Genomic DNA, 22,818 nt, shown 5'->3' with positions numbered 1-22,818 from the left:
GAAGGAAGTGATTTGTCTTTACATGTAGCATGTGCAAGAAGATGCTCTCCTCTCCTTCACCAAACCCAAGGGCCCTTCTACACAGCCATATAACCCAGAATATCAAGGCAGAAAATACAACATCTGTTTTGAACTGAGTCATCTGAGTCCACACTGCCATATATTCCAGTTCAAAGCAGAAAGTGTGATATTTTATTCAGCTGTGTGGAAGGGCCCCCAGATTCTGGAGGGATTTTCAGTGAACTAGATCAGAAACTGAAGGCATGTAGGGAAAGTATGAGTGTGTAGAAAACTGCCTCTTTCTCATTGTAAGCATCTCATCAGATCTTGGCCATTGAATTACTGGCATATAGACATACAATGACTTAGCCATTTATTATTTGATTCAGGGAGTTTCCACAGCAATGAATTGGAGTTCTTAATCCAATGAATAAGCACCTGTTTAAACCTGATATTAAAGGCTGCACAACAGATGAATGTTTTTTCTCCCCCCCCCCCCCCCCCCAATTTCATCCATTTCAGTATACAGAACACCATTATCTGGTGTGTGATCCATTAATTATGGTCACATGGCACACAGATAAATCCTTGGGATAAAAGGACCCTTGGAAGTGAAACAGATTGCCACAATGTTAGAATTTCATTCCTATGCCACTAGGTGGAACCACTAACTAAATTTACGCAATTATTTCTTTGAGCTATCCACTATGATCCTAAGCTTCCTGTCTCAATTAACTGTGGCCAACTTTACATGGAGGTTGATACTCTATTCACGTGCATTCTTTTAGTTCTCAAATGACTTCAAAGCTTCACAATCTTGCCATGTAATTCATTAATCTAAAACAAATTATTCAACATTAACTAACATTCCAATTTGCTATATATCACAAATTCTTAAGCAATGTTCTGATTTTTTTGTTTTTAATAAAAACTGTTCTAAAAATTACATATAATTAGTATACTAATTGGAAATCATGAGAATTTCAAAGAGCTTAATCACAAGTAAAACGCTCACCAATCTCCTTTTACTGTACTGTCATCAACACAGAACCAAAAACACTAATGATGTACAAATAGTAATCGAGTTCTTACAGCAAAACTAGAAACATTTAAAGCAGAAGTTGGAAAGTAAAAACCAAGAACCTTAAGAAAATATTTCTCTTTCTGAATTAAAACAAAAGCACATCTCCAGTAAAATGATATTTATCAAAACAGTAAAATAAATTCCATTGTTTTCACTTTAAAAGACATTTAAAAGTTTGTTTTCAAGGAAAAGATTTTGACCTTAAACTTAATTCTTACAACACCCAATGGTTATCTATTGGAAACAAATAATCAATGACACCAACTCTCTACAGGAATATTATCTGGGCCAAAAAAACCTCACTCTTCTTCCTATTGATATTTACATGGGAAAATAGCATTTCACTATGATAATAATGAACAGGCTTGCTTTTACAAGCAGTATTTTATCCAAAGTTAAGTTACAAACCTGCAGACTCTGGGAGGGATCCACAGGATTTGTCAAAATCTCCCTTCTAAAGGTGGAAAAGAATTTACACTCAAAAAAGATCTGACTATGGATTCCTCATTCATGGCAAATTCTGCAACAGTTCCTATTATATATAGCGGGATTTATATAGTGGGGGGACGAACTAATCTCTTTCATTTTGTTGAGTTTGCTCCAGTTGGGTGTAACATTGGATTTAACACTAGGCAGACTATGTGTTGTTATACAGACATATGATATAAAAATACTCATAACAATCTTGTTCTTTGCTTTCCATGTATCATTAACCAGCTTTTTTTTAAACCACAATATTTTACACAAATCATTAAAGATATTTAAAATGCAATCCATTTCCTATCTCACACCTTCCAACTACAACAATCTCCATCCAATACAGCCAAAGGTTAAAGTTATAGTCCAATAAACCTGAAGTGTGCCAGATCAGGAAGGCTTGTCTGTTGGGCAAATGATTAACTCTGTTCAGTGGTTAGCTACTATGATCAAAACTGAGTTTTTAAAAGGAAAAAAAATTGAGACCAAATGAGAAGTTCTGAATACTGCTCCTCAAATAGAATGCTGTGTCATGTCTAGGGACTCTTTCACATTACACAATTATAGTACTATGGTTCCACTTTAATAGGCATGGTTGCATCCTATGCAATCTTGGGATTTATAGTTTGTGGAGATGCATGAACGGCTAAGAATACTAAACTGCAAATCCTGAGTTTTCATAAAAGGGATTATGATTGCGAAAACAGAATCAAAGAATATAACTGTGGAATGTGAAAGGACTGCAATGGGGTGCATGCATAGCATGAATATTTAAAAAATAATTTGGAAATAATAGTTTCAAAATACAGATAATTGGTAGTATTAAGGCAGGACAACATTAAAAGTGGAATGCATTCAGCGAGGAGGAAAGCCTCCCCGGTGGGCACCACCCCGTCCACCCCGGAATCCACCCCTTTCCCCCCGGAAATTAGTTCGATTTCTCTCCCTTCCCCTTTCTCCTCGGCCAGCTGAAGTTCCACCTCTTCCTCCGCCCCTTGGAGCACCACCTCCCCGGTCTTTGGGTGGCGGTGATTTAGGCCGGAGTCTCTCAATCTCTTCTGTACAGCCAGTGAGGTGGGAATTTGGAGCTGTGAAATAAGAAGTGTATGTTTCTGCATTGAAGTTACTGTTGGTCAATGTGGGTCCCACTGTTAGCCAGCCTTAAAGAAAAACAAACAAACAGAAAGCAAGTGAGAAAACCACAGCATTATATGTCTTGATGAGTTCCAGATCAAACTCCTGCTGTAGTACATAAATTTAGTCAGAGCTTGAAACTAATATTATTTGAAATTAAACTTTTGAAAAATAACTATAAGCATTATATTAGTATTGTAACTTTATGTGATATAACATCACTCTTTTTGTGGTGTAGCTATATTATTTTAGGTACGTTTGCAGTTATGATTGTTCTAATTGCTGCAAAAGGATTATCAATTTTTTCCAGCTCATGTTTGATTGTGGATATCAGGCCCTTTTACACTGCCATACAAAATCCATTATTATATTCCTTTGATTATATGGCAGTGTAGACTCATATAATCCAGTTCATAGCAAAAATGTGGATTATCTGCTTCAATAATCTGGATTACATGGCAGTGTAGAAGGGGCCTCAGAGAAATGTTGAAATAGACCAGAGGAGAGTGTGCATTGCAGCACATACTAATAGTTTGCGGTATTCAGATGTTGTTGTTTGCAAGTAGAATAGGCCATTTGGGTAGGTAGAATGGGGTTTGGTTCCAGAACCTCCCACAGATATCAAAATTCAAGGATTCTCAAGTCCCGTTAAATACAATGCTGTAGTAAAATGAAAGTCCTTTATATAAAATAGGAAAGTCAAGATTTGCTTTTTTTTTTAAAGTATTTTCAAGCTGTGGATGCCTGAATCCATGGAAATGGTGAGCTAACTGTAATATCCAAGAAACATGAAAATGAAGATTACTTTTAATACACTACATTTGGGGCCTTGACATTTTAAGTATAACCAATAGCTTTTACAAGCAATGGTCAAGGCCCTGCATTTCACATTACAAATATTGTAGGAGAAAAAAAATGGCAATACAATCATTGCTGAAGCTTCTATAAATCACAACAGAACCTACATCTTTAGTTCCTATCTCAGTTTATCTTTTAGCGTGCCTTAATATTCAAGTATATATGTCTCCATCATGTTTTGAATCCATTGAAATAAAAGTGTTGTCTATGAAAGTAAAACTCCAATGAATCAGGAAAAGGAATCTGCAACAAACTGAAATAGCTACTCTACCAGAGTCCCCTACCATCATTCTCTGCACTATTACAGACATTCTTCTGTAAAAACTGAAGTATTGGTTGAATAGCAAAACCCAGACTAGAACTGACCTGGTCGGATTGTGCTGTCCCTTCCAAAGAGATGAAGCCGTCTTCTCCCAAGACAAAAATGTTCAATGATGTGAAAGATTTCCACTGGTTTCTCTATATTGCCAATTTCTGGCTCTTCCGTGATAATTAAGTCAATGTCAACATTTGCATGGATGAAGTCTCCATCTGTACTACGGCGGACTGTTCCTTTAATACCCATAAGGCAGTGTTCCTATGTAACACAACAACAACAACAACAAAGGGTTTGGGAAGCCTATTAACATAAGAAGGTAAACGCCTATTATAGAGTAGGTTACACATTAGTAACTGAATGTCAGAGAAAAGCATGTCACATATTTTGAAGATTCAGTTAAATAAACAGCTAGAGATTGGGACACGGAAATTTTCTATAGATTTTTGTACTTTAGCACACACCTAAAAATTACTAAGTAGGTAAAGCATAAAAATTCTTTTAAAAGAGCACGGGTGTTCCCAAAAGGCATTTCTGAAACAGGTATCTCTAACAGCACATTTGTTGCAAGTGATAATTTGAGGATTTCTTATATGATGAAAGATGAAATATACAAAAAAACCATAGTTACATTTAAGTCAGAAGTCAAAGTCAACTTAGCACTAGGCTAAGAAGGAAGAAAGGGCCATTGTGTTAGGCACCCCTAGGTAAGAGGACAAATTCAGACTATGAACACCAGCCAAAACCCTTTCTCAAACCCCCTCCTTGGACTTGACAGGCAAAATCTATTTATTTCCGCATATTATAGTTTCTACTTGATACATTACAATGCGAAATTATATTGAAATGAGCAATTTCAAAAGACTATAAATTGCACATCTTTGTAAACTGGAACAGAAGTTCACTGGCATGTGACTAAGTATCAGTACTAATTGATGTGAATAATGCTAAGAACTGTGCTATGCTTAGAAAATTGACAATTTTTGAAAAATAAGATTAAGGTTGAACCAAAGTGGCTGAGAAAGTCTACATGCAGGAAGTCTACATAAGTGATGTACGATTACTTGTGGGTTGTACAGATTATTCTAGTTTTAAATAAAAACAACACCCAAATGAGCAACTGTCTCCAGATCATAAAATGCTGATTTACTGAAGTCACCAGATGGTTTTCACAATGTTGCAGACATAAATGAATAATTGTTTCCAGATATCTGGCACAAGCACCAGTGTTTCCAGCTCTGAAAAACTAGATACATAAAAATGATCATGAAGCTGACTGTCACTGATTTATTCCAGGTGAAAATTGTGATGAGGAACAACCTGATTTCCAAAGTCAGACCCAGAATACATTCTTTCTACCTCCAAGGACTCCAGGAGTCTCTGCAGAGGCAGCTCCAGGATGGAAGTAGAAGCATAGGGAGGGGCATAACACTGAGCGTGATTAAGAAGTTACACATTTATCTCTACAAAGTGCCTGCTCTTGAGGGCCCTAACATGGGTAACTAGTGAAGAATTTGAATATGTATGTTTTGTGAATTAAATAGAGAATTTCCTAGCTGGAGCATAACATTACATAACATAACTGGAGTAAAGGGGCTTTTTGGTCAAAGAAATAAATATGAAGAATGACCATGAGAAGATGTGAAGGTATGTATAGAAATGTTGAGAATAAATAGGAAATTGAAAATAGGTGTTCCCTGGTGTAAAGAAAGACCTGGGGAGTAAATCCAGAGGTTACCAAACTTATCTATAATTCATCACGTTTTATGACTTTTTTAAAAAGTGAGAGAAATCAACCCATTCTTTGGATATTTCCTCACACCAGCAATCAAAGAAAATGATCCACTTCAACACACAACTACAATTCCCATTTAATGGAAGAACCAGTTTTTCACAATTGCATTCTGTACACAACTGACCTAAATAACCTTAGCTATCCAAAACAAAGAAATCTATTAGTAATTAACTGTTTCATATTTGAAAAAGTACTCTCAAGCCCTTACATTAAACATATATTCAAATAACTTTATCAAATCATCTCAAGTTGCTGCAAACTCAATGTAACAGTAGTTTTATCTAAGAGCTTAGTGGCAATGTACCTAGGGGCACAACCTTCAGGAAAACTAGTGAATGTATGTACAAAACGTCTATACACATAAGCAACAAAAGTGTAGGCCTTTCAGGAGGAGATAGTCTGGAATAAAGCATGCATGGCAGATGTTTGACTACTCTGTAGTTGCTTCAATTCAAAACTTTTTTTCCTTTAAATGTGTTTTAATGACACATTTAAGTCACACCTTACAAAACATGGAGAAACGATTCTGTCTGTCCATATTTTGTCATAACAGTAGCTAAGTCCTGAATAAACTTTAGGATGATCAAATGTAGCGGCAACCCATTTCTTTTAGATCAATACAAAGGATTTGATTATCTATGCAATAAAACACAAGGTCTCAAAATCTTTTCAACATGATGGCTGTTTTGAAACTGAATTATCTAAGTAGCTGGCATGGATCTAATGGAAAAGGCATGGGGTCTGGTAAAAAAGTGATCACAATCCCAAATGGCTCTTGAGAAAACTAGAAGACTAGCCTTGCTCCTTTCTTGTTCGCAAAATATTTGATTTACATTTCAATGTAGGGATCTTAATTGTTGACACAATGGAGGTCAATCACATCTCATTGCCAACTATAGCAACAGGTTGGTACAAAGAGAACTATACAAGGCATTCTAACTCTTTTCCACCACCTCTCTGAAGGGTAAAAAAAATTCCATGAAGCTCTACTCAATCTGATCTGCATTTCAATAAGAATGAGTGAATATGCATTCAAAAGTTTCCCAGAACTTCTAGTAAGCGTTAGATACAGACAGAAACTCCCAATATTTGCTCAGATGGGAAGAATCCACAAAGAGTTCAAACTCAATCATTCATTTGTTTTTTAAAAAAATAGAGAGAAATTCATCTGTGATTATTTTCCTAAAATTCCAACAGCTTTGATCAGTAAGAAAGGGTATGCTTTTTTTTACAAGGTAAGCTGATACAGCAAACAGAAAGAAAATCGGCCAGATGTACCTTTGTTCTTTGAAAGACAGCCTTAGGGTCCAGAGTTTTGGTTTTCCCAGGGTTGTTTTTATTGGTTTTAATCCAACAGATATCCTCACATCTTCGATAGCCCCATTTGCGCAAACACTGAAACGTTTTAACAAAGTAAGATAAATATTTTGTACTTTATATCAAAGTATGGGATCCAGGCTTAGACACTTACACTCCTATGGTGAAAGAAGACCTCTCTGCCCTTCATTGTAAAAGCAACTCCTCCAGTTCCACAAAATATTGCAGAGTCTCCAGTTGGGGGTCTATTACCACTGCCTTAAAGTGGTCAGCCATTTTTAAGTAAACTGTATATTATTTATACCACAATAATACATATGCTTACATCAAATTTTTAAAAACCCACTGTATTTAATGGGGTTTATTCTTTTTCAAGTGTATATGGCAAGGTTTTTTTTTTAAGATTGTGTAAAACAGAAACACGAGTTTTAGATCAAAGAGTTGTATAGGTGAAAGTAACTGATGATTTAAGTGGAAAAATATTTGGATTTATTTAACTGCAGTCTCATTCTTGGGGAGGGGGGAGTGTCATAAATCCGGTAAATCAAATGAGTAGATACCTAGGACATCAAGGCCTCATTTTACAGAAAGCACTACAATTTGTCATTACAAAACTTCATGGACCCGAAGAATTATAAATAAGTCTAATCTTACAAAAATGGGCCATACTTTCCCAGCTGGACTGTGGTTATGTGAAACAATGAATATGACCATTAGCCATTAAATCACCTCACTTCTGGTCCCAGCATACTGGGAGTTATATTGAGGACCTAAAGATTCCTCTCTAAGAATCTGCTAGACCCTCCAATACAATTCCATGGGAATTTCCAGGGGAAAAATACCATAGATATACAGAATCATCTTACCACTCTGCCAAGATCTAGACCCTCCCCAGAACCACACCACAGAAAGACAAATGATCGTGGAGCAGCAAGTTCTTCAATGTCTAGCTTCATAATCTAAAAACAAGGAAGAAAAATGCACCAGATTATGTCTGTTCATGGAAAACAGCATGGTCAACTCTGCTTAGAACTTGAATGAGAGATTGCCGATTAATACCCTAAGAACTCATGGTGTTGCCATAAGTCAACTGGCAATTTGAAGATATACACAAACATATTATTATTACTATTACTATTACTATTATTATTATATTTACTTATACCTCGCTTTATCTCCCCAAAGGGGACTCAAAGCAACTTGACATAAAAGCATTAGTATACAATTTCAAATATACAAATATACAAACAAAACAGAATTAAGTACAAACAGCACTAAAAATTAAGTTAAAAACCATTAAAATATATTTAAAGTTAAAAAACCACATACTCCCCGACTATATTTAAATGCCATCTTTAAAATCCTGTCTGAATAAGAAGGTTTCAGCCTGCAGCTGGAAGGATAGCACTGTGGGCAGAGTTGTGAGGCAGCCACCGAGAAGGCCCTCTCTCTCATTCCCACCAACTGAACTTGAGATGGAGGTGGGACTGAGAGAAGGGTCTATATCATAAGTAGGTATAGGGGAAAAGCCAACTTCATAAATCAGATCATTACTACATTAAGCTCAGCATTTGTGATGACTGGCAGCAGGTGTCCAAATTTTCAGAGAGATGTTTCCTAACCCAGCCTGAGACTGAATCTAAGATTTCCAGCATGCAAATTATACACTTTATCCCAAACTATGATCCTTCTTCATAACAGGCTTTTCTTATTTAAAAATGCTATCAGCATCTTTAATGTAGCAAAGGGACAACATTATTGCTTACCAATTCTTAAACATCAGTATTTGTCACTACTAACATGAACCCTATTTTCAAGAAAATAAACATCTCTAGAATCACATGAAGGGTTACTAGGCAATTGTGCTCATGACCTCGGTGGGTTCAGAATGGTGAAAAACCAAGAAAACATGAACTATATTATTTTAAAATTAAATCATGAATGGCAACAGCATGGTCATTTTTAGGCATAAAAAGATTGAGAAACTAATCTCAAGGGGACTCTTGCATGGATCAGTGCACAGCAATACAGAAGAGTTTATAATGTTGAACACACATATATTCACAGAAATCTGTATTTCTGAAAAGGGGCTAGACAAGAGAGTTTGGAAAAACAAATAAATATGTGCAATTAAGGTTAGTTAACATTATTCTCAGACAAGGGTAATCCTTCTCTACAGTGAACTCACATCATCCCAAGTCCAGCATTTCTCATTAGCTGTAATACCAGTCTCCCTGTAGTATTCTTCTAAAGGTGGCTCCATAAGAATAACATCAAACTTGAACTTGAGTTCACGAAGATCAAAAGCTTCCAAGTCAGCTTGCAGATACCTACCCACACAAATTGGGAGAACAGGAGAGAAAACAAATCAACCAACAGAAGATAGTCTCAGTGTTTAGTATCTAGCAGGGATGCAGATCTTGTACAACTTACATTTTTTAGGCAAAACATCTATTTACATATTAAAAACCAGCAATAGACTTTCTGAGAATATAATCTTATAATAAACTAATCGCAATGCAAAGTATTCTAAGTCTGATTGAAATACTTCAGATATGTAAAACAATCCTAGCATTGTTTACCAGCAGACATTTTACTAAACAGGATCAGAAGTTTGAACCAGGCAACATTATCCTACTGAAATTCAGAAAAAATCTGATACAAAATAAATAATGGTTCTAGTGAAATAAATAGCATGGCAGCAGTGCATTTGAAATCACAATAATTATATTCCATTTTAAAATCCATTTTCCAGTTTTAACCCATTCAACAAGAAACCTTTTGTTCCAGGTACTTGTGCACCAAAAACTGATGACTAAGAACAAACTAGATTTTTGGAAAGTAGCAGTGTAATAATAAAGAATGACTATAGATAATTAACAATCTATACTGGTCTTCTCTCCTACTCGTTTTTCTGTACCAGTTTTAAGTAGGTCTGTTTGCCTTTACTCATCTCCAAAGAGGCAAGAGGAAACTAGGGGTAGCTTTAAGAATAATCACAGTCTGATGACAAAATTTCATTTTGAGCATCTCAGTTAATCCTCCAAAGTGACAAAAACAAAATGGATACATTTATTTGAAGTTCAAATAGCTATTTTATAAACACAGACCCAGAAATAGAACATGCAAATCCTAAACAGGTGCTAAAAGAAAGGATCTTAGTTAGCAAGCAGCTACTGTTGAGACAGTTTATAAGAAAAGAATCCAGCCCATTAAATGTACTTACATTGGAGGCGTGTTGGATTTAGATATTAGCTCATCCTTCAACCTAATGAGCTCCCGAAGCTTCGGATATTCTTCAAATCTATCTGCCAAGCCTAACAGGAAAACATGTAACTGTTATAATATTACATGGAACTTTGATAAACCAGTGGTAACAAGGAACGAGTTCAGATATATTTGACAGGAACTGACATGAATTCTATCTTTTTATTACACAGGTAGCCAATAACATTATTTAGTCGAAGACATGATAAGAGTATTTAGTTAGCGGTTTCTAGAGCTAGGACATGACAATCTTTTTAAAAATTTGTTCCAGTGGGAAAAGTTACATCACACCATGTAAAGTGATTGTTAAATCTAATTATTTAAATTATTTTGAATAATGTTTATTTGACTGTAAGTATTGCTAGGAAAGTGATTTGAAAATTCATTTTTAAAAAACATATTTTTCCTGGTTTGGTGTGTGTTTGTCTTAGAAGAGTAACAAAGCAAAAACCAATCTGTCAGCCTTCTAGGATATTTAGGAGAATCCGAGTTTGCATATAATCAAAACCATGATACAATTTTCAAGTATTTTCAAGTATGCTAAAGTGAACATATACTATCACTTAACTAAGGGACAACTATAGGAAAGGAATTAAGCAGCTCTGTTAACTTTTCACACCCACTATCCTAATCCAAAGTTTAAAAAATCATATGAGACTTGTAGTACTAGCAGCGTCTGAACATCTTGCAACCTTTGAAATATAATATTCTCAACATGAATATTCAGAACATCTTGCATAAAGAATTAAATAACTTTTGCCAAGTCTGATTAAGCACTCACTATTTTAAGAGGCAAAGGACTATATTAATCTAAATTGATATTCTGAACATCATGGTTTTGGAGGAACTGAAAAATAATATGTCTATTGTAACATGTCAATAAGCACAGAAAGAACAACACTAAAAAAAACCCAGAAAAACTGGCACTAGCTGTTGTGACTGCGCCTTCGGGGATTATGGTTGATGGGGATGGAATTCGAAGAGGAAGAAAAAACCCTCGTGATGAGGGTTCACTGGAGGAGTTGCGCAGGAAGCGACTTAGAGAGCTATATGGGGGATCTTCTGAGGAAGATTCAGATGGGGAGATGGATGCTGAGGAACAGGTGGTGGCTGGGGAAGCGGGCACTGAATGGGCACAGCCACCGGAGATGTCTGGGGATTTGGGGTCTATGGATACTTCTGAACCTGGGGTTTCTGCAGGAGCTGATCCCAATTGGGATGCTTGGAGAAGGGAGGATGGTTCTTTAAGTGTTCATGGGGCTAAGTGTGGGCAGGATGATTGGGACTCCGACGAATTGCTAGGTACTCCAGATCCACGAGCTCTAGCTGTGTGGAGCTCAGACTCTGAGTAGATTTGGGACACCTGGTGTTTGGGTGTGAGTGTTTGGTCACCCAGGAGGAAGGGGAATAAAATGGGAATGTTTGGCCACTGCACTTTGCGTGTGGCAAGGTGTTGCTGAGGCGCCATTGGGATCTCTGTGTTTCCATGAAGACTGGACTTGGACTATGATTTGAATCTGCTGTTATCACCTAGCTTGGCTCTCGCTGTGTCTTATCGTGGACCTGTTTTGGATGACTGCACCCTCTTCAGACCTTGGATCGGAATTTGACCTTGCTACTGCCTTCGCCCTGTGATTGATGACTACTATCGGCTTTTGACTCCTGGCTTACTCTTTGGACACCGCTGTTATCTCCTGACCTGACCTTGGAATCCCGGATGACGTCTTTTCACCATCCTTTTGGAGCCTTCGGCTGTATCCACATTGTGGAAGCAGTCTACTGCATTCTTAGTTTGTTTGTTTGTTTCCTGACCAATTTAGTGTTTTCTTTTGGGAACTGTTCCTTTGAAAACTACAGAGCCGGCTGGCAGGGCTTGGACTCAGAAAGTGCAGTTTGCACTAAGTTTGTTTAGTTTTGTTTTTACCTGCTTGTGTTGCTGAATTATATTTTTGTTTGAACTGCTCTTGAAGCACTGATAGTGAAGTGTTTCAAGGTTTTTTCTGTGTTAACATTACTTTTTGGCTTATCTGCTGAATAAACTCAATTTTTGTTCGCTAATTGGCGTCTGACTCTTGACACTAGCTTTGCAGTAGCACATGGCAAATGCCTTAATTATGATCTAAGAAATGCATAAAGTTGAGAAGTTTTTGAGTCCTCCTTATTGTTTCATCAAGTGTTATAAAAACAAAGAGGGGGGAAAGCTGATTTTGGTCATTATCAGATTTACCTAAATACAACTAAATATATATGTCATTCCAAAGGCACCACTCAGTAAACTTTGAAACATCTGGTCAACCTCTTGGGATAAAAATTGAAAAGAATACACCCCACATAGAGCAACAAAATTATTGACATGTATTAGTCTGACATACCCACATCTCTGATGAAGTTCTGAGGTCTGTGCCCAGTATCCACAAAGTGCTGGCAATAATCATTGTGAGGATTTAAGCTTTGGGTTCCCTATGTAAGGGGGGAAATGCCAAAAAATAATAAAAAGATTAGTAAGATGAGGCAGCTAGCTCTCATGCACATAATGATCCCCATTCTACATACTACCACTAATCTCTTATCTTCTTATAATATAATCTTCTAACTTCTATAATGAGGTCCCTGAATGCATAAGCATTCCAAATATCCCTTTTTCATGAAGTTTCAAGTTTGGATACTCCAAGCATTCTAATAACGTTTAGAACCTGAGAAGCAGATGGGACAATAAACATAACAAGCATTTTACAGTTTTCTGTTTTCAAAATGCTACTGCTTTATTGTGGAGTGCTACAACTTTGGTATTTGAGGCTGTTTGCAAGGCTTAAAAGTAATTAAAAATAAATTGCTGTAAATGGGTCTCTATGGATAATCTAAGAGAATATCCAGACACTAAATTTGTATTTACAGTTACTTTGAGGACAATAAGGAAGGAAATACAAGACCACCATTTGAAGGTGCACAAATTGATTACCTTAAGGAAAGTACTGGAGTCCTTGTAAATTTCTTCCTCATATGGCAAGTTCTCTTCATCTTGCTGCAGCTCTACTTCATCCTTTCGAATAAAGCACAGTTTATATGCATGTAGGGACAATATGCTTCTCTTCTCATTATCATTTTGCTTTTAAATGAAGAAAGAAGAGGGCTGTCTATGAACATTAGCCTTTTGCAACAGCAGACCATTAGCACTTCTGATGCCAGTTTGAGAAAGTAGAACAAAATCTGATACTGCATCCTGTCATCACTGTAATGACTAAACCAGTTAGATTTTACCTGGATGCCTTGAAAATGACCAAAAGATCAAAAACACTTTTGATTCATTCTATAATAAATGCTATGATTTTTTCCTAAGATTTTTAAGTGAATTAGCAATGTTCTGTATATAGCCAGATAACAAAAGTCTGCAGATATAAAATATTGGTGTTTAATTATGGTTCTCTGAGGCCCCTTCCACACTGCCCCTATATCCCAGGATCTGATCCCAGACTCATATAAGACAGTTTAAAGCAGATAATCTGGGATCAGATTCTGGGATATAGGGCAGTGTAGAAGGGGCCTAAGTGTATGGTAAGTCACTCTCCAGGAAACAAAGACTCTTGAAGAAGTGATGGGGAAAAACAAGGTTGATGATTGGAGAAGGAGGAATTCCCTAGCTAGCAGAAAAGAAGCAGGCCATTTCCAGAAACTTGTGTGTTCTCCCCAAACCCCGATTAATCCTGACATGAGAAGTATAAAACCATATATGTGAGACAGGAATATTCTATGGAAACTCAGCAAGTGGTAACTGAAAGAAACAGCCATTCAACACTCACCCCTGCAGCAGCCAAACTGAGACTTGCCATTTGCCTACCACCAGCTATTCTTTAAATCCAAGACGACTTCAGTGTGTTGAACAGCTTTTAGAGTTTTCTGGATCCAAAGTTTGGAATAGGGTTAGGCAAAGTGCAGCTTCAGGCTGCATTTACTTGGGGCTCCAACATATGGCTTTGGAAGCTCCCAAGAGGCCATATGCCCTCTAAAATTCTATTTTTCCAGATAATATTTTGTAATACTTTGTTTCCTTCCTCTAAACAGCTAGAATTCACTGCAAAACACAGGCATGTTGATCTCTCAATGGTCCTACATATCTTAAACATCTGTCACAATCCCCCAAATTTAAGCAAAAACAAGAGCAATGTTGCTTTTGCTATTAATTCAATTTGATTTTCAACTGATTTGGAAGGGTCCAACCAGGTTTTTAAAATATGGAGGGATGGTGGAGTAAACCCATTGCGGTTGAGAGTACTTTGACTCATTTGGAAGAGGCTGGGGAAAAATCACGCTGGAATTTTAAAAAACTGTTTTGGGGATGAGTAAATTGCTGCACCATGAAGGGGGGGACAGCGACGACATTGATACCCACCTCCTTCAAAACTGCTTTAGAAGTTTAATTGTGATTCAGGAGAATTAATTGGGAACACCATTATTCCCACAGCCTGATAAAGAAAATTGCTGAAGCAGAACATCAACCGTAAAGCAGAATATAAAGAGACAAAGCAAAGTATCAATGTTTACAGAGGGATTAAGCTCAAAAGTTTTAAAACACTCTGAAAGAACCGAACTTATTCTATTGGAATAATTTCATCCATTTATTAAAAAGCGTGCTTAAAAATACGCATTTGAACCCCTTCAATAAAACAGGACTGGAAAACTGGAGGTCATAAAATATTTTTAAAAACCACATGCTGATTTTATGGGAATTTGGTGTTTCAAATCTAAAAATGACCTCTCTATCATGTACAGTTTTTTCACAAGTTTCTTTGATGTTTTTATGTTGTAATATGTCAGAGAATAGAATGTATCCTGCAAAGATTTATTCTTCAGAGAAGAAGAAAGGAGTTAGTTTTCTAATAAACTTTAAAAATACTAATGCATTGATATGGGAAAAAACTATTCAAAATAACCGAAACAATTGTACTGGAGCACCCATGTTTAACAAAAGCTAAGCAACAACTGAATTGGTAAAAATACTGAACTATGTATGATACACTGTTATTGTGTTTTTTAAAATAAAAAAATCAGCCCCGTGTGTATGTGTGTGTGTATATATATCTGTCTATTATCTATCTCTCGGCAGTCCAGTTTTAGATAGCATAGGTAAGGATTAACATCCCAGTGGTGTTTGTTTTGTTATCTGTGCCCCTGTTCAGAAGATTTCACCTTACGTTATGACCCTGTGACAACTGGATGTTGAGAAAGCTTTAGTGGATTTCACTTCCTGTTGTCTCTCCCTCGTTTGTAAGTCGGATGTTTGTAACTCAAGGACTGCCTATATATAGAGGGGGGGGGGGAGGCGTCATATAATCTAGATTATCAAAGCAGATAATCTGGATATTATATGGAAGTGTAGAAGGGGCCAGAGAGAAAGAAAGAGAAGCTATAGTATTGAAAAGGTTTTTTTCATTGCAGGAAAGAAAATAGTGATTAAGTTGTTAAAGGAAACACTAAATAAACAGATATTAATTCACCCTTGAACATCATGAGAAGACAGGAAAGCTTGGAAAAGATCATGATGCTGGGGAAAATGGAAAGAAAAAGGAAGAGAGGCTGGCCAAGGGCAAAATGGATGGATGGTATCCAAGTGACTGGCTTGATCTTGAAGGAACTGGGGGTGGGGCGATGGCCGACAGGGAGCTCTGGCATGGGCTGGTCCATGAGGTCACGAAGAGTCAGAAGTGATTGATTGAATGAACAAACAACAACACCCTTGAACTTCTAAAAAATTAATATTAATATAACAAATTGAAACTAATACCTAATTCCTATGCAGTAAACATTAATCTACCTGTAATTCATTCCTGCAACATCACCACTAGAGAAAACCAGTTGCAGTTTGAATGACACAAGTATTCCATATTTATCAACTAGGCGGTTTTTGATTTTTTAATCTTACTGCAGGACCAGTGACGTTTCAAACCAATTTAAGGGTTCTTCCTTACAGCCATATAACTCAGAATATCAAGGCAGATAATCTACAATATCTGCTTTGAACGGAGTTATCTGACTCCACACTGCCATATGTTCTCGTTCAAAGCAAATAATGTGGGCCTAAGTAGCAATGGATACTAATGTGCAAAGTTTTTAAGCAGCATCTTAAAAATGAGGTAGGGAAAAGTTAGAGAGACATATATGAGGAAGACCAGCAGAGGGTGCAGTACACACCTCTCTGGATCTTAAATAGTGTTCCCTTCATATTCCACACAATACAGGCAGTCCCTGAGGCCCCTTCTATACTGCCATATAATCCAGATTATCAAAGCAAATAATCCACATTATCTGCTTTGAACTGGATTATATGAGTCTATGCTGCCATATAATCCAGTTCAAAGCAGATAATCTAGATTTTATATGGCAATGTAGAAGGGGTCTGAGTTACAAATGACTCATAGTTAAGAAGAGGGTGAAACAACAGGAAGTGAAAGAAATCTATCCCTCAGAAGGGAAATTCACTCCTGAAAAAGTGAATTTGGCTGGAGTTACACTTCAAAATGTACCTGTTCTGACTTACATAAAATTCATTTTAAGAACAAACTTACAGAACTTATTTTGTTCGTATCTTGGGGACTGCCTGCATTACTACACTGGTTTTCCCTGACTTTTTGAACATTTCTGAACAAGACAGTATCCTGCTGGCTAATGCCCACCTAACATGTAGCAACATTAACCTAAATGAAGAGATACTGTCTTCAATGGAAATGTAAGGTAAGTGCTTCGAAACTCTCTCCCTGGATGCTTAGCAGTGGAGTGCAATGTTAATGCACCGAATCCTTCTTAATTGGATGGTTATAAATGGAAATCTCAAACCAAATGGAGAATCAAAAGAATGGTTCATTAAGTTTTTAAATCCACTAAATTCTGTATTTTGGACTGGATTATTAAAGATATTGCTAAGGTATTTCAAATGGATTTGTCTTATTTATAAGAATGCCCTTTGAGCTGAAGCCTAACACTATTGCTTGTCATATAACTCCATTAGGAAATACCAATGCCATATGCTTCATTTGATACCTCTTAATGTCCGAGATGACAGTTTTCTATATAATTCCATGTGAGAGTACCAAAGCCATACTCTTCACTTGCTGAAAGACATTATTTCACTGTTCCTTTACCTTATATTCTTCTATTTCCTCTTCGTCTGCTTCTCCCTCATCTGGGTATTTGCGTTTGGCATTTGATGCAGATGTGTCATAAGCAGCCCTGAAAATGCAAGGAAGAGAGAGTGTACTGGCCTATGAGAACAGTTTATGAACACAATGATTTGAAAGGCTGTTTCTCTTGGGTCTACTTCTCTTTTGTAATTATTTCTCTCTCACTTGCTTTGGTACCACCCTTTCTTCCATGGCACATGCCTTAAAAAACGAACACTAGACATCCCAATCAGAGCTATACATAAGGGAAGCAGAAGGTAGAGATTCTTTTGTTCCTTGAACTGTGCTGGTTTTTGTATATCTATGTTGTACATCTATACAAAAGGAGTGTCCCCCCCCCCCCCAGTGGTGTAATGGGTTAAACCCTTATGCCAGCAGGACTGCTGACTTGAAGGTTGGGTTGCTGACCTGAAGGTTGCCGGTTCGAATCTGGGGAGAGTGCAGGTGAGCTCCCTCTGTCAGCTCCAGCTCCAGCTCCTTGTGAAGCCTCCCACAAGGATAAAACATCAAAACATCCGGGGATCCCTTGGGCAATGTCCTTGCAGACGGCCAATTTTCTCACATCAGAAGCGACTTGCAGTTTCTCAAGTCGCTCCTGACACGAAGAAAAAAAATCTATACATGAGGAGAGGAAAGCAGCAACCCAAGGTTTTGTCCTCTTTCATTAACCATAATGCATCCAGAGATGGGAAAATGTATAAGCTGACCCTTTTTGAACAATAATGTACCACGGATTGCTTTAAATATATCCTGCATTAAGATAATTACGTATTATAAAGGTATATTTTTCAGCATTCTAAAAGAAATTTCACATGATATAAAGGAAATGCAGGCAATTAGAATATTAATTTCTATTCTGTCTTTACACCAAAAATAATGTGCAAGACCGCACACATCAACACTAAAAACAAATTATAGAACTAATTAGGACACCTGATACACTTGTAAATAATTCAGAGATGTTAAGTGATGAATATTTTTAACTGTCACCCACAACCTTGCCATTTTTTCAACAAACTCAAAGACTGAGAAGAAACAAACATTTTATGTTTCAGCTCTTTCCCCCCTACAATGGTGTATGTTTGCAGGTTGTTGCCTAAAACAATGAGAGCTCAACTTTGCCTAAACTAGTCAAAAGGAAAATAAATTCAAGCTAACTTGTATTCTTTCAGTCTTCTCTCCCTTGAGAATGCTCCTGTTATGGGAAGTTTCACAACTTATTTCAGTACAAACCTGGAAGTTTCTCTTGTTTCAGCAATCTCCCTCTGTTCATCTTTGCTATTCAACACTGCACCAATACTATCGGCGCTTTCGGCCCCCAACTAAGAGAAAAGCAAACAAACAAGGAAATAAATACCATTACTATAGAAACCAGTAAGAGAAGTTTTTATACAAGCACTACATACTTGAAACCTTTAATTTGATATTTTATTTACCTTGTTTCGACTATGTTTTATTTTATGATTATAAGCCGCTGTGAGTCCCTTTTTGGGAAATGGGGCAGGGTATAAATAAAGTTTTTTAAAATTATTATTCATTATTCATTTTGCAGTGTAGTTTCACCCAAAGATCAAATGTCTGACAGGAGTAAAGTGTTCCATGAAAGTGACATCATCTTCTTTTGTCCTTAGAATCATAGTATCTTACAATTGGAAGAGATATCATGGGCCAACCAGTCCAACCCCCTACCAAGAAGCAGGAAAATCACATTCAAAGCACTCCCGACAGATGGCCATCCAGCCTCTTTCTAAAAGCCTCTAAAGAAGGAGCCTCCCTCACACTCCAGGGCAGAGACTTCTACTGCTGAACAGCTCACTGCTGAACAACTAATGTTCAGGTGGAATCTCTTGGAAAATATATGTCAATAAAGAAAAACTGGAAACCCCCTTTGTTGGTTGTTTTAATAACTAGAGGCCTGCCTAATGCCAAAAAGAAGTCGCAATGTATTTCTCACCCAAATTAAACAGTATAATGCAGACATGGGCAGACTTTGGATCTCCAGGTGTTTTACACTTCCAACTCCCACAATTCCTAACAGCCATTAGGAATTGAAGTCCAAAACATTTGGAGGGTGGAAGTTTTCTCATGCCTGGTGCAATGGTGTCACATACAAAGCTTGATGCTCAAGTATGAAGAAGATTGCATTGTGAATTTAAGGGCAGAGAGAGAGATAGAGGCTAATTCATTAGTAAAACAACTTACAGGGAAGTAATTGGTAGAACTCAGTGACTTGGGCAGGGAAGGGGAGTGAGATAATGCAAAGGTTTAGATAGTGGTGTGTTACTGTATTATGATATTATGTGTAGTATATGATGTGGAAAATTAATGTTAAAAATGAACAAAAAAGGGAAAAAATTAAATGGGAAGATTTTCTTGGGGCCCGTCAACATACCCATATAACCCAGAATATCAAGGCAGGCTAAGTCACAATATCTGCTTTGAAATGAAATATCTGGGGACCCTTCCACACAGCTGAATAAAATCCCTTATTTTCTGCTTTGAACTGGGATATATGGCAGTGTGGACTCAGATCACCCCGTTCAAAGCAGATATTGTGAGATTTTCTGCCTTGATATTCTGGGATACAGGGCTGTGTGGGAAGGCCCTGAGTCCACACTGCCATATATCCCAGTTCAAAGCAGAGAGTGTGGGACTTTAATCAGCTGTGTGGAAGGGGCCTTGAAAGTCTGGGTTTGCCATGGCGTTCTGAGACTGAGGGCACTTCTACACAGCCATATAACCTTGGATATCAAGGCAGAAAAGCTCACAATATCTGCTTTGAACTGAGTCCACACTGCTATATATTCAAGTTCAACCCAGATAATGTGGGATTTTATTTAGCTGTGTGGAAGGGGCCTGAGAATGTGTTACTTGTCAGCACTAATACAGCCTGATCCCGTTCGTCTCCATGGCAACGCAGAGCCCCTCCCGGGTTCATTGGCGCTGGCCAATGACTGCCCTTCTCAGTGAGAAGGGCGGCGATCCATCCGTCAGCGTCCCCCTCAGAGGCTAGGGCGCATGTGCGGACGCCCAAGCCCCGAAGGACGGAGGCCGACCCCGTGTTCTCCCGTTACCTGCTGGGCCAGGAGCTGCCGCCGCAATTTCTGCCTCTCCCGGATCTCCTGCAGCCGGCTATTCATCCTCAACCGACGGACGCGCGGGTTCAGAAATGGGCGCCTTACTGACGCACAGTTGAGACGTCACTTCCTCCCTCTCTCGCTCTCTGGCTGCGAACATAGACGTACGAAAAACAACACACAGTAATATAAATGTATGCAAAGAGTTCTTGTACTTTGGGACTGAGAGAAAGGCATTAGTAGCATAAGTAGTGATTCTATAGGGTAGAGCAGGCCTGGGCCAACCTGGGCCTTCCAGGTGTTCTGGACTTCAACTCCCACAATTCCTAACAGTTAGGAATTGTGAGAGTTGAAGTCTAAAACACTTGGAGCCAGGCCCATAGCAGAAAAAAAATTCTGGAAGGGTTGAAACTTCCCCCCTCCCGAGATGACTTTTCAGTGTCTCCTGATCTGGCGTGAGATCTTAACAAGGCCCTGAAATTAACAACCTTGTGCAATGGTTCTTTACAGGTACAGTAGAGTCTCACTTATCCAACATTCTGGATTATCCAACACATTTTTGTAGTCAATGTTTTCAATACATCGTGATATTTTCGTGCTAAATTCATAAGAGCAGTTACTACATAGCATTACTGTGTATTGAACTACTTTTTCTGTCAGATTTGTTGTTAAACATGATGTTTTGGTGCTTAATTTGTAATTTGATGTGTAATAGGCTTTTCCTTAATCCCTCCTTATTATCCAACATATTCGTTTATCCAACGTTCTGCTGGCCTGTTTATGTTGGATAAGTGAGACTCTACAGTAATAGGTTTTGAATTATTGCTCCCTCTAAGTCAGGGCCCTCCCAGACAGGCCCTATATCCCAGGATCTGATCCCGGGTTTTCTGTTTATCCTAGGACCCATCCAAACAGCCATATAACCCAGAATATCAAGGCAGAAAAGCCCACAATATCTGCTTTGAACTGGGTTAGCTGAGTCCACATTGCCATATATCCCAGTTCAAAGCAGAACATGTGAGATTTAATTCAGTTGTGTAGAAGGGGCCATAAGGTACTTCCACACAGCCCTATATCCCGGGATCGGATCCCAGGTATTCTGTTTATCCCAGATTATCTGACAGTGTGGACTCATATAATTGAGTTTAAGTCAGAAAACCTGGGATCAGATCCTATGGTTTTCCCTGACATTAAGTCCAGTCATGTCTGACTCTGGGGGTTGGTGCTTATCTCCATTTCTAAGCCGAAGAGCCAGCGTTGTCCGTAGACACCTCCAAGGTCATGTGGCTGGCATGACTGCATGGAACGCCATTACCTTCCCGCTGGAGTGGTACCTATTGATCTACTCACTTTGGCATGTTTTCGAACTGCTAGGTTGGCAGGGGCTGGAGCTAACAGCGGCTGCTCACGCCGCTCCCGGGGTTTGAACCTGCGACCTTTCGGTCTCCAGCTCAGTGCTTTAACGCACTTTGCCACTGGGGCTCCTACAGATATAGGGCCTGTCTGGAAGGGGCCCTCAGATCTTGTCAGCCACAAAGGACAATAGTTTCCACAATTGGCAAAAGTTTCTGTTTTCTTATTTCCTTTATCATGATGATGGGTTACATCAAGAGGTTTTCCACTGTGAATTAACACGAAGTTCTCAGCCAAGCAGAAGTTGTTCTGATGGCACTCCTTTTTGGTGTCCACTGAAAGGCCCTTAAACACTGCCTTTATCTCAGGATCTGATCCCAAACTAACTGCTTTAAACTAGAATATATGAGTCCCCACTGCCAGATGACCTGGGATAAACAGATAATCTGAGATCTGATCCTGGGATTTAGGAGCAGTGTGAAAGGGGCCAAAGACTTCTGTTGCGTTTTTCCATCACACCAATGGTTTAGTTACCAATGCACCAAGTTTCTGATGGCCACCTTTACCCTCAACTTCTCTTCCAAACACCGCACCACGCTTACAGAGCGCACCTTGTACATTATTATTATTGTGTATCACAAGCATTGCATAAATAAGTATAAAACATAAAAAAATAGAGGAAACACACACAGTTAAATAATTTTGACCAAAAGTGGGCAACAGCCATTGCATTGTCTGTAGCTTTAAACAATTCTTCCGTGCATGAGGCATGGCATTGCGGTCAAGCATACAGATGCTGAGTTGTTTGTTGTGCTCCACATTCGCACAAGGTGGAGGATTCTTCTAGGTCAGTGGTTCTCAACCAGGGGTCCCCAGATGTTTTGGCCTACAACTCCCAGAAATCCCAGCCAGTTTACCAGCCGTTAACATTTCTGGGAGTTGAAAGCCAAAAACATCTAGGAGCCCCA

At 38.2% G+C, this 22,818-nt stretch overlaps 1 protein-coding gene across 1 annotated transcript; it reads right to left on the bottom strand.

The window, feature by feature from the left end:
• Nucleotides 1–904: 904 nt before the first annotated feature.
• mettl14 (methyltransferase 14, N6-adenosine-methyltransferase subunit) lies at nucleotides 905–20,620 on the bottom strand. Its single transcript, XM_003221812.4, has 11 exons — nucleotides 20,495–20,620; nucleotides 18,654–18,742; nucleotides 17,382–17,469; nucleotides 13,208–13,288; nucleotides 12,621–12,708; nucleotides 10,208–10,298; nucleotides 9,170–9,311; nucleotides 7,848–7,940; nucleotides 6,943–7,059; nucleotides 3,920–4,130; nucleotides 905–2,721 (listed from the first exon to the last, which is right to left on the bottom strand). Exons 1-11 carry the CDS (start codon nucleotides 20,558–20,560, stop codon nucleotides 2,417–2,419), a joined length of 1,371 nt encoding a protein of 456 aa, XP_003221860.1. The 5' UTR covers nucleotides 20,561–20,620; the 3' UTR covers nucleotides 905–2,416.
• Between the last annotated feature and the right edge of the window lie 2,198 nt (nucleotides 20,621–22,818).

Source organism: Anolis carolinensis, chromosome 5 (genome assembly GCF_035594765.1).
Source record: "Anolis carolinensis isolate JA03-04 chromosome 5, rAnoCar3.1.pri, whole genome shotgun sequence".
NCBI lineage: Eukaryota > Metazoa > Chordata > Lepidosauria > Squamata > Dactyloidae > Anolis > Anolis carolinensis.
The sequence above is the reverse complement of the archived record's forward strand: the minus strand, read 5'-3'. Positions and strand labels throughout refer to the sequence as shown.

Excerpts from the sequence above, each read along its gene's own strand:
- mettl14 (XM_003221812.4), bottom strand. The coding sequence starts at position 20,560 with ATGAATAGCCGGCTGCAGGAGATCCGGGAGAGGCAGAAATTGCGGCGG. Across the intron at positions 17,470-18,653 it reads GAAACAAGAGAAACTTCCAG|GGCTGCTTATGACACATCTG; the intron begins GTTTGTACTGAA and ends TTGCATTTTCAG. Across the intron at positions 12,709-13,207 it reads ACTCCAGTACTTTCCTTAAG|GGAACCCAAAGCTTAAATCC; the intron begins GTAATCAATTTG and ends CCCCTTACATAG.